This window comes from Sinocyclocheilus rhinocerous, unplaced genomic scaffold, assembly GCF_001515625.1.
Source record: "Sinocyclocheilus rhinocerous isolate Xijiao unplaced genomic scaffold, SAMN03320098_v1.1 scaffold1256, whole genome shotgun sequence".
NCBI classification, from domain to species: domain Eukaryota; kingdom Metazoa; phylum Chordata; class Actinopteri; order Cypriniformes; family Cyprinidae; genus Sinocyclocheilus; species Sinocyclocheilus rhinocerous.
Window position 1 is genome coordinate 2,078,361 of NW_015646445.1, and position 11,791 is coordinate 2,090,151.

Sequence of the window (11,791 nt, forward strand, 5' to 3'; positions counted from 1 at the left end):
GAAAATTGACCCTTATGACTGGTTTTGTGGTCCAGGGTCACACATTAAACATTGATGTCAACATTCGAAGAAAAAAAGACGCTGCTTACTTTTGCAGAAAAAGTAATATAATTTTTGATTCTCAAAGAAAGATTCGAGGAATAGAAATCTAAAAAAAAAAATAATAGAATTGATCTGAAATATACTTTTACACTGCTACAAAGAGAGAGAGTGAGAGAGAGAGAGAAAGAGAGAGAGTGAGAGAGAGGGAGAGAGAGAAACGCACATACGTGTGGACACCTAGAAGCGGATTCAAACGCTTTCTCTTAGATGCTTTCACAAGTTTCTGAACAGGAATTAAAGGCAAAGGTACAGCAACTGTTATAATGATAAACATTTAAAGGAATAGTTCCCATAAATGAAAAACCTGTCATCATTTACTCACCCTCATGTCTTTCAAAAACCTGTATGACTTGCTCGCTTCAGTGGAACACAACAGTGGAGCTGTTTATAGCAAAATGGTGACTATGGCTTCAAGGTTTTTCCACACTATTATATGACTTTAAAAGACTTGGAAAATAATGAATGATATCTATATACAGTACACACTAGTGTTAAAAAGTTTGGGGTCAGAAAAAACAATCTGATAGGAATTAATACTTTTATTCAGTATTATATAAATATATATATATATATATATATACACACACACACACACATACATACATATGCATACACACAAACAGTTTATAAAATACCATGGATTACCCATGTTACATGGCCATTTCCACTAGTTTAAAAGCAGACAATATTTGGGCTTGTTGTTTCACACACACACATATACACACTCACACTCACACACACACACACACACACACACAGAGTCATGTGGACTGATGCAATGGGAACGGGAAGACTCAGTATGCGGTCGGGAGATGAAAGGACAGAACCCCTCAGCCAGTTTTGCATGTGTCAGAGCAGAGCACTGTTTGGAAAAAAAAGGATATCATGCTGGCAAAGAGACAAAAAAGAGAGAAAGAAAGAAACCAACCAACAAACAGATCAAGACAGCCCTTAAAAGAGGAGGGACCTGCTGGGAATTAATGAAGTACATTCACCACAGGAAAAACAACTAAATCTGTGTACGATACACAAATAAGAGACCAGTTTCTGTAAATAATAATGTACACCATTAAACATTTGTAAGAATGTCATTAATTTCTTTAATGCAAAAAAAAAAAAAAAGAATTCTTGGTGTGCTGCCATTAAAAACAAGCAAAACCAGAGCTCACTTAAGGTACCATGACTGAATTCATGACACACACCTCTGCCATTCAAAACAGGCTTCTTATTGGCTCCTGAGGAAACCAGTGCACTAGGCATCAGGTCAGGCAGATGCATGAATGATCCATAAACACTTTACACTAGTTTCCTGAGGATTCCCGATGAGATGATCTACAATGCAATGATGAGACTAGTGTAGGTGAGAAAGAACAAAAGAATGAGCAGGAACGAGAGAGGAAGCAGGAGAGGTGGGAGGTGAGCGGAGCGATGGCGCTCTGCGGACAGAGACAGGAAACGGAGGAAGAAACTGTGTACATATACATGTCAGCGGGGCAGCTCCGTCAAGACCTTACACAAATCAGAGAAGCCTACATGACCTTTTCTCAAATATACACACAGGGCAGAGTGCGACGAACCAGAGACGCTCGTGTCTTTAAAGTGAAGACAAACCCTTCACGTGACCCACTTCATGTTGCATATCACTTTAGGTAAGGAGTTCTGTTTGCCATCAAATTGTCACATTGTATTGTTGATCAGAAGACATTTTTGTAGATTTTCAGTTGAAAGAACAGTTAAATTACTGTTATCACTGAGGGTTTCAAAACAGCATACACTCTTAAAAATAACGGTGCTTAAAAGGTTCTTCACAGCGATGTTATAGAAGAACCTTTTTTGGTTCCACAAAGAACCATTCAGTCAAAGGTTCTTTAAAGAACCATCTCTTTCTTACCCTTTTATAATCTGAAGAACCTTCTTTTCGCCACAAAGAACCTTTTGTGAAACAGAAAGGTTCTTCAGATGTTAAAGGTTCTTTATGGAACCATTTATAGACAAAAAAGGTTCTTCTACGGCATCGTGAAGCACCTTTATTTTTAAGAGTGTACATGTTGTTAAAGGGAAAGTCCACCCAAAAGTTGCAAATGTCATCACTTACAGGAATGTAATGGTGAGTAATGACAGAATTTTCCATCTCCACGAAAATGTGGAATAACACAGATTGGGAATCAAGAAAAGTCTTGGACAAAATCTGTTCAGAAAATGAAACGAAATGAAATTCCTTCTTGATACCTTGAGTGAGGTCTGGTTTTGTTTGTTTTTAATGGCATTACACCAAAACAAAAACACAAAACAAAACAAAACAAAAAACAAAAAACACAAAACAAAACAAAACAAAAAAAACACAAAACACAACTAAACAAAAAAACAAAAAACAAAAAAACAAAAAACACAAAACAAAACAAAACAAAATAAAACAAAACAAAACCAAAAATACTCAAACCGAATGAAATGCTCTGTTAAAAGTTTGGGAGCATCTGCATTCTTCCACTAAATAACATACAGTAATGTGGCAAGAAACCACATACTTTTAAGTTCATGTGAATAGCTGAAAAAAAAAAAAGATGCATGCTGACTGTAATAACGACAGCCATCACGCTTCTATTGCATATGTTTAATACGGTGTTAAGTCCATATCAGTGAAAGAATGCAGATGTTTGAAAACCATTAACAGAACTAAACATCATGAGGTTACTCATTTCAACCAAACACTGATTTAGTTACCGGAGCGAAAAGAACGTGATTTTTAAAATTTGTTCTTATTATCAATTTTGAAAACAACTATGCTGCTTAATATTTTTCTAGAAATCTTGAATGATTTTCTTTCAGAAAAAAATGTATGAACGATAGTGCAGACAACAGCGGAAAGATAAAAGAGAAGAAAAACAAAAATAAGGGCAGGGGTGGCACAGCAGGGACACACTGGCACAAGCGGGTCAAAGGGACGCTGGCGAGACCGGACAGACACCGATGCCGGGACTAGAAAGAGAACCCCAGCCGAGCGCAGGCCTATATCAGAGGCCCGATTATGACAGCCGACTCTCTAATTATAGCACTGGCACAAAAGAAGGGGAGGATGTTTTTCTATCCCATTATTATGAAAGAAAAAGAAATGGAATGTGTTTACCCCCCGTTCACCTAACGTGAACTTTCCGGAAATCATATCCGCTGATATTCAGAATTTTGTTTTGGATGCTATTTGTGTTGGTTTTATGCTATAAGCTGAAACCTTAACTGATGCAGATGTGTCACCAATAAAAAAAATAAAACGCGCACTACATTTATGCTCTTTGGCAAATGTGTTCTTATGACACGCTTCAAGTAATCAAAGATCTTAAAACGGTCTTAAAGTCTTAAAACTGCTAAAAATCACACAGTGTGCACCAACTTCCCATGTGCCAATAAGACGACAGCAGAAAGCTAAATGAATGCTGATTATTTAAGAACATCTCCACGAGAATCCAAAAGGGAGAGTGTGTCATGTGTAACGTTAAGCCCATTCCAGCATTAGACATGGGAAAATATTTAGCCGTTTTAGAGCAAGAGCGTCCTGCTGAGTATAAATGTGTGGAAATCTTCAAATTTCCCCATAAAAAGATCAAACATGCAAACAGATATTGGTGTCCTGAGACTGCAGAAAGCTCAGCCAATTAGGAAGCGCTTCATCTGGATCTGGATTTGTTCAGTGTGTCTAAAAAGCGCAATGGTAGCCAACACCACACTGAGAGTATTTTACCATGTGACAATCACAGCAGTTCCACAAATCAGGTGACACTATTTGGATAGCACTGTATGACAGCCTTTAACAACAAAACCATTCAACAGGGCTTGAAAAACTGTATGCATCAAAGTGGAATCATTGCCAAAACTGCCTTTGAACAGCAGGCAAGGCAACATGAAAATCTGCACAAATAATACTATTTTAGGGAAATGTCACTCCAAATACACATTGCATTGGCATTTATGAACAGAACTTTGATCTAATCTACTACAGTAAGACATTGAGTGGCATCCTTACCTTGCCCAGTACAGTAAGGCAGCTGGGGTCCAACTCGGGCTGCTCCAGTTTGACCACCCCAACCCAGCCGTATTCGTACAAGTCCTCGTCATCGTTATTGTTACACAGGCCCAAAGGGTGCATCTGAAAGACAAAGAAAATGTCCTTCAATATTTCAATCCAAAATAAAATTCTAGCCACACACTCTTCCATTCCCAAAAAGACAGATTAGAAAACAGATTGGAAATTGTTACAAAGACTTGACTGCAAGACAACAAAGAAAGCTTTAGGAAAGATTAAGCGAAATGCATGGATTTAGTTTTGTTTTTATTTCAACAAATTTACAGAGAAAGAGTTTCAAATTGCATTATGTCTTGCACCTTTAAATGATAAGCCATAACTATATTATACACATTGCGCCATAACTGCACTTCCTTTATAAACTGCCCTGCATCGACGTGCCACGCCACTCCCGCTAAACAGCAAAGGTGTGGAAACTCTAAAAGGTCGAAGTGGCGCAGACATGATAATTACTGTCATCAGGTGTGCACCGAACCGTCAGATTCACTCTTCTTGGCTCAAATGCCATCTTTCAGTTGTTCAAAGTGTGAAATCTAGCGCTTTTGATGTGTTGAAAATTAACAACATGGACGTTTATCAATGAAAATCTTCCAGGAGATAAAACCCTCCTAAAATGAAAAAACCTAGGTTAAAGATTGTTTGGGAATTGCACAAGCGCTGAACGAGGCCATGACTTGCTTGAGCATGCCGGTTTATTACTTTATTAGTACTATTAGCTTCACTAGACAATAATTTAATTGACATGTTGCTGGATTTTATATTAAATGAATGATATATTAAGCCTTGCTGGCCTTGAATTGTAAAAAAGGAGAATTCCAACCAAAGGATATCAATCTGAAAAAATAAATAGAGCTATAATCACCTCCTTTACATATCGGTGCATATTGATAATATTGGTGCATATATGTATGCATGCATGTTTGTATGTGTGTATATACATATAAACACATCGCCATGACAACTGATTTGACCTGTTCCCTGCCCATTGCTGAGAGCTTCTGGGCAAATATGCTAAGAAGTGCTGCTCCAAATGAACAAATTGGATTACCACTCTGAAAAAGCTGATTATCATCTTAACTCAGGGATCAAAAGCCACATCAGCTCCCAAGAGGCCTTGGATTCCACATTTGCATAAAAGTTAGCTGATGTTGTGGCTTTTTTCTTATTTAAACTGACAACATATTAAAGCAGGGTGACCACGGCTAACCTAGTTTCTCGTGCAAAAATGTAAGATTATGTTAAGATACTCTGGCTGAACGATGCAGTTTCTAATCAGTGACCATCTAGAATGCATTCATTGGGAACCTTGCATTTCAGTGAGGATTGCTCATTGGATTTAGCTGCAGTTTCGCAAAAAAAGTGGCAGGCCCGTCAGGAGAAGTCAAAGATTGCAAACCAATGTGGCACATGGCTGCTAGACAGATTTATACACATCCTCACCTATTTTCCCCCATGTAGTTTAGCCTACTTTTCTGGAGTGCCCTGACATTGCTTCCCAAGCAACTACGTAACTTATGGTTTTTCTGTGTGATATATTGATAAGGTAGGCCAATTTGCAATACCTGAAATATATCATGCAAGAAAAGTCACACACTAAAACTGAGAATTCAACTGCACCTGTTACCATTTGCATGCCTTAATCCAATTTTACAACACACATGCACCAATACTCATGTTTCCCACCAAGCCGCCCCAACACATTTCCCCAGTAGGCCCCTATGACTGGCTGCATGCCCAGTTGCACACTTTTCCCCAATCTCTCCCTTTTCTGTCCATCATTCTGCACTTCGCCCAGCCATCTCTTCTTTAACCACCAAAAGAGGTGGTCCCTTGTTCAGCTCCGCCACCCTCAGCGTCCTCTCATCTCTTGTACAGCCGTTCACACGTGTATATCTCCTTTCATGGGCAGTGCTCTCAGTGAAATCACAGTGGGAATCACTATGATGACAGGCGGTGGAACTCTTCACACCCAGTTCCACCTTAAGCATCAGCGGAATAAAAAAAGCTCAGATTGGTGCAGTACATAAAGTGCTGCAATGGCGTAAGTGATTCTCAATGGAGCTAGCCATGCAAGTCATCTCTATACATGGAGAATGGACAGCTGCCAATGTGCTGCTTAGTTTTCACCCCCTTTATTTGTTTGTTTGTCTTTCGCTTGCACTAACAGATGATGATAATTATAAAAGGATGAGACGTACAAAGAAAAGCATCCCCTTCTTAATAATGGTAACACTAAGCCTTCGAAATATCTCTCTTTGAAAAATATCAAAAAGGACAGATGGACAAACGCAAACTGTTTGTTCTCCTCTTCGCCTCTGAATGAGGGTTGACCTGATTTAGAGTTGGTCAGAACCTTTCCCATCTCAAATGCCACTCACACCAACTTTGTCAGACGCCTAATTAACTGATGCTTTGATCATCAAGTAACAGAACCAGTCCAGGTAGCAGAGTTTCTCCTGTACTCGTTTTAGGCTTTTCTTCTGATGGGTTGACGGTGTTTGATAAAACTTGTTGGGGGTTCAAAGAGTCCTGCAATTCAAAGAAAGCAGTATGTGTTCGCACATCTGTCTGGGGCCAATTCATAACAGTGGGGGCCAGCTTCAACTCAAATCAAAAACACTCATGAAAATATTAGGCCACGCTTGGTTTCTTTCATTGCACCAAATAGTAGGACTTTTTCATTTAATCTCGATCTTCATTTGTACAAGTCCAATGCTGTTTCTTAAAAGCCCAAGATCAATCTCTATATACTGTAATAATGTGAACAGGAAGACAAAAATCTTGCTGTGTTATTTTAGTATTATTTAGATAACATTATAGAATGTATTAATATTTTGTTTTAGCTTTTAGTTTAATATTTTCAGCTATCATTTTAATCTTATGTGCTTTAATAGGGTTCTATGATTTCACCGATGCGGAAGACGTGGATGGAATCGCGGAATCCAGTCATAAAAACGGAATTTACAGCATAACGCGGAATTGTCATGGAATTTAAAAAAAAATCTAATCAATTAATTAGAGATGCTTTTGATTATTAATATTTAATGAAACAATTAAAATGGAATCCAGAAAAATAATAGAAAACAGAATATGGCAAAAGTAAAACAGAATTTGAGAAATAAAAATAAAACAAAAAAATAAAGGTCAAAGGATCGTAAAAATTACATTTTTGTAAAACATTTAATAAATTGCTGTTAAATATTGTAAGTTTCATGATTTGATGATAATTAGACATGCTTTACGGTGAATAAAATTGTATTTAACAATTAAAACAGAGGCTAGAAAAAAAACTGAATCTAGAAAAATTTAAATGGAAAAAACGGAATTTGGAAAAAATAAAACAAATGTTATAGGACCCTAGCTTTAGTAATTTTTATTAGTTTTAGCGTATTTATTTTTCTATTTAGCTTTTTTTTATTCAGTAATTTTAGTTCTAATATACGTTTCTTCTTAATAAAAAAAAAGTATTTAATTCTTTTTGAATAGTTAAAAACAACAACGCTGGAACTGAATCAGTAAATCTGCATTAATACCCAGTCCTACAAAACTGTGCAGGTAGACATATTTCTAACTGGTGGAAACCAGTATTTGTTTAACGGTTGTAATTCAATCAAAATCAAGTAAATAGTTTCCTTCTTCTGAAACCCTGAAGCCATTACCGACACGCAATATTATATCATTTAAACAAAACCGCTTCAAATGAGATGATAAATGACCATGTGCGTTTAAAATAAAAAGTCAGTTGAAGGCTGCAAGACTAAAGGACACGAAACACAGCAGATCTAAAATCAAACCAGCAGATAGTAGCCTAAATGTTTGAAAAACACAGACCTCTTATTGTCAAAGCTGACCTAAGCGTGTTGGTACACACAGAGCAAGCGTTGACGGATCGTGGCTGTGGTCCAGTAGTAGAGAGCACAGAACACATGAGTCGCAGCCACAGGCATGGCATTTAGGTCAAGGCCAGTATCAATTTCACCCGCAACAATCAAAAAGCCCAGCTAGCAAACTCCACTCCAGAACCCACACTACAACCACTTTCACTGGCTTCAACTGCATGTAACCCCACACCAAGATTGCAATTAAAATGGAATCCAGAAAAATAATAGAAAACAGAATATGGCAAAAGTAAAACAGAATTTGAGAAATAAAAATAAAACAAAAAAATAAAGGTCAAAGGATCGTAAAAATTACATTTTTGTAAAACATTTAATAAATTGCTGTTAAATATTGTAAGTTTCATGATTTGATGATAATTAGACATGCTTTACGGTGAATAAAATTGTATTTAACAATTAAAACAGAGGCTAGAAAAAAAACTGAATCTAGAAAAATTTAAATGGAAAAAACGGAATTTGGAAAAAATAAAACAAATGTTATAGGACCCTAGCTTTAGTAATTTTTATTAGTTTTAGCGTATTTATTTTTCTATTTAGCTTTTTTTTATTCAGTAATTTTAGTTCTAATATACGTTTCTTCTTAATAAAAAAAAAGTATTTAATTCTTTTTGAATAGTTAAAAACAACAACGCTGGAACTGAATCAGTAAATCTGCATTAATACCCAGTCCTACAAAACTGTGCAGGTAGACATATTTCTAACTGGTGGAAACCAGTATTTGTTTAACGGTTGTAATTCAATCAAAATCAAGTAAATAGTTTCCTTCTTCTGAAACCCTGAAGCCATTACCGACACGCAATATTATATCATTTAAACAAAACCGCTTCAAATGAGATGATAAATGACCATGTGCGTTTAAAATAAAAAGTCAGTTGAAGGCTGCAAGACTAAAGGACACGAAACACAGCAGATCTAAAATCAAACCAGCAGATAGTAGCCTAAATGTTTGAAAAACACAGACCTCTTATTGTCAAAGCTGACCTAAGCGTGTTGGTACACACAGAGCAAGCGTTGACGGATCGTGGCTGTGGTCCAGTAGTAGAGAGCACAGAACACATGAGTCGCAGCCACAGGCATGGCATTTAGGTCAAGGCCAGTATCAATTTCACCCGCAACAATCAAAAAGCCCAGCTAGCAAACTCCACTCCAGAACCCACACTACAACCACTTTCACTGGCTTCAACTGCATGTAACCCCACACCAAGATTGTTCATAGCAAATTGATGTCCTCTGATTAGGGAGTATAAAACTAACAAACCTACTCAACCGCAACTGTAATCTGACACGGGACACATACAGTCAAACCAAACATTATTCAGACACCAGATATCATTTTTGATATTTTTTTACTAGTGGGTGCAGGACACTATAGTTCATTTATGTAAGTGAGGATAGCAACATAAAGTGAACTGTGACATATGTGACCCTGGAGCACAAAACCAGTCATAAGGGTCAATTTCTCGAAATCATCTGAAAGCTGAATAAATACGCTTTCCATTGATGTATGGTTTGTTAGGATAGGACAATATTTGGCTGAGATGCAACTATTTGAAAATCTGGAATCTGAGGGTGCAAAAAAATCTAAATATTGAGAAAATCACCTTTAAAGTTGTCCAAATGAAGTTCTTAGCAATGCATATTACTAATCAAAAATTAAGTTTTGATATATTTACGGTAGGAAATTTACAAAATATCTTCATGGAACATCTTTACTTAATATCCTAATGATTTTTGGCATAAAAGAAAAATCGATAATTTTGACCCATACAATGTATTGTTGGCTATTGCTACAAATATACCCCAATGACTTAAGACACATATATAGGCTACTGTTACACAAATATAAATAATTGCCTGCAATTTATTTGGGTATTTCACAATCCTATGTTGAAATGATGTGTATCTGCATATCTTTAAAATTGAAAAGCAAAGCTTTACATGCAAGATCAAGGGAAGAGAAGTTTCTGAATAGTTATGAATTTAACAGCTGACAGCTATTCAACCGAATTCATTACATACCTTTCTATCAAAGTTTCAAATCAAAGTTATCAAGATTAATTTGTTCTGACACAGTTTAACTCTGAGTTCTTGTCATATTTTATTACCATTTTCTAAACTATAGCAACTGTGATAAAATGTGAGAAATGTTAAAGGTGTCTTACTAAATTTTGGTTTGACTGTATTTCCTCTGATTAGTGAGTATAAAACTAACAAACCTACTTAACCGCAACTATAATCCGACACGGGACACATATATCATTCATGGCAACAAGGCCACGAGTCCATCGACGTCAAGCTGAGAAAAAAAAAAAAACTCTTTCCTTCAGCAAGGGGCAAACTCTGTCCTTGGCCGCGGCTCTCAGGGCAGCTTTTCAAACAAGGCCAAGAGCCTTTCAAACAAGCAAGAGTGCTGGGAACTCTCAGTGCCGAGGGAACGCCATGTGCTGGCTTCCCTCTCGGTTTGTATTTTGCCGGTTGACAGAGATAGAGTGGAACACTTCTGGTGTACAGCGTTTAGAAGAGGCACTAAAGATACAGTGATCAAGAATAACCAACGTTTGAGAGCTAAAACACAGGCTGCATACGAGATACAGTCAAACCAAAAATTCTTCAGACACCAGATATCATTTTTGATAGTTTTTTTTTTATTGGTGGGTGCAGGACACTATTGTTTATTTATGTAAGTGAGGATAGCAAAATAAAGTAAACCATACAGTGGACTACCAGTAAAATTGATTAAAAAAATTGGGACCAAAAATTATTCGAACACTGACCTGACCATGTTTTGCTTTAATTGCCAATGCGACCTTTTTACACCACAGACTGAACAAAACTAAGCATTGCTTGGTATTTGGTTGACCTAAATTGATTTTATCTAATTGTGTACTTGCATTTAACAGCTGACAGCCATTCAACCGAATTCATTACATACCTTTCTATCGAAGTTATCTGACATTATCAAGATTATGACCAGAGTTCTGGTCATATTTTATTACCGTTTAATAGCGAATAAATTGTGATAATGTGAGAAATGTTGAAGGTGTCTGAATCAATTTTGGTTTGACTTGGTACGTGAAAAGACTAGAAAAGTTTCCGGATAACCTAGTACTTCCAACGAGATTCTGAATCGTGCATCCAAAGGACACTTTACTATCCCATGAGGCTATGGGAAAAGATTTGTGAGTAGCAGCGAAGTCACATGACAATGCAAACATGGCGAATGAAGTACATCCACATTAAATTCATACTACACGCATTCTTAAAGGGGTCACATGATGTTGCTAAAAAGAACCGCCTTTCTGAAACACGTCGATTTTTACAAAGCTCATCGGTCTGAAAAGCGAGGTGTGCTCTGATTGGCCAGCTATCCAGTGCGTTGTGATTGGCCGAATACCTCAAGCGTGTGACGGAAATGTTACGCCCCTACCATATTGTGATGCCTTGTCCCTGCCGGAGCGATGAGACAAAAACATTAAAACCCATTATAAACGAGACATTTGTTGCATCCAGTGGGGACATAAATAATTACTGATTATAATGACTTATACAGTCTTTTTACGCGTTGCCTATCGCGCCGCGTAAACAAACCCAATGTCTGCATTTGTGATCGGAGAAATGACAAACAACAAGCCCTACTCTACACTGCCCAAAAAACTCGCGTTTGAATCGTCAGTGACAAATTCTTTATATATAAAAAACGTACTTACAGTCTGAG

The 11,791-nt window shown here is 37.1% G+C and overlaps 1 protein-coding gene across 2 annotated transcripts in view; it reads right to left on the bottom strand.

Moving 5' to 3' along the window:
* The window catches only part of LOC107707852 (E3 ubiquitin-protein ligase ZNRF3-like), a 77,274-nt gene that overhangs the window by 28,159 nt on the left and 37,324 nt on the right, over window positions 1-11,791 (bottom strand). For both annotated transcript variants that reach the window (XM_016511955.1, XM_016511956.1), the window contains exon 2: window positions 4,118-4,240. In XM_016511955.1, coding sequence (XP_016367441.1) covers window positions 4,118-4,240 — 123 coding nt within the window. The remainder of the gene's footprint in view (window positions 1-4,117; window positions 4,241-11,791) is intronic.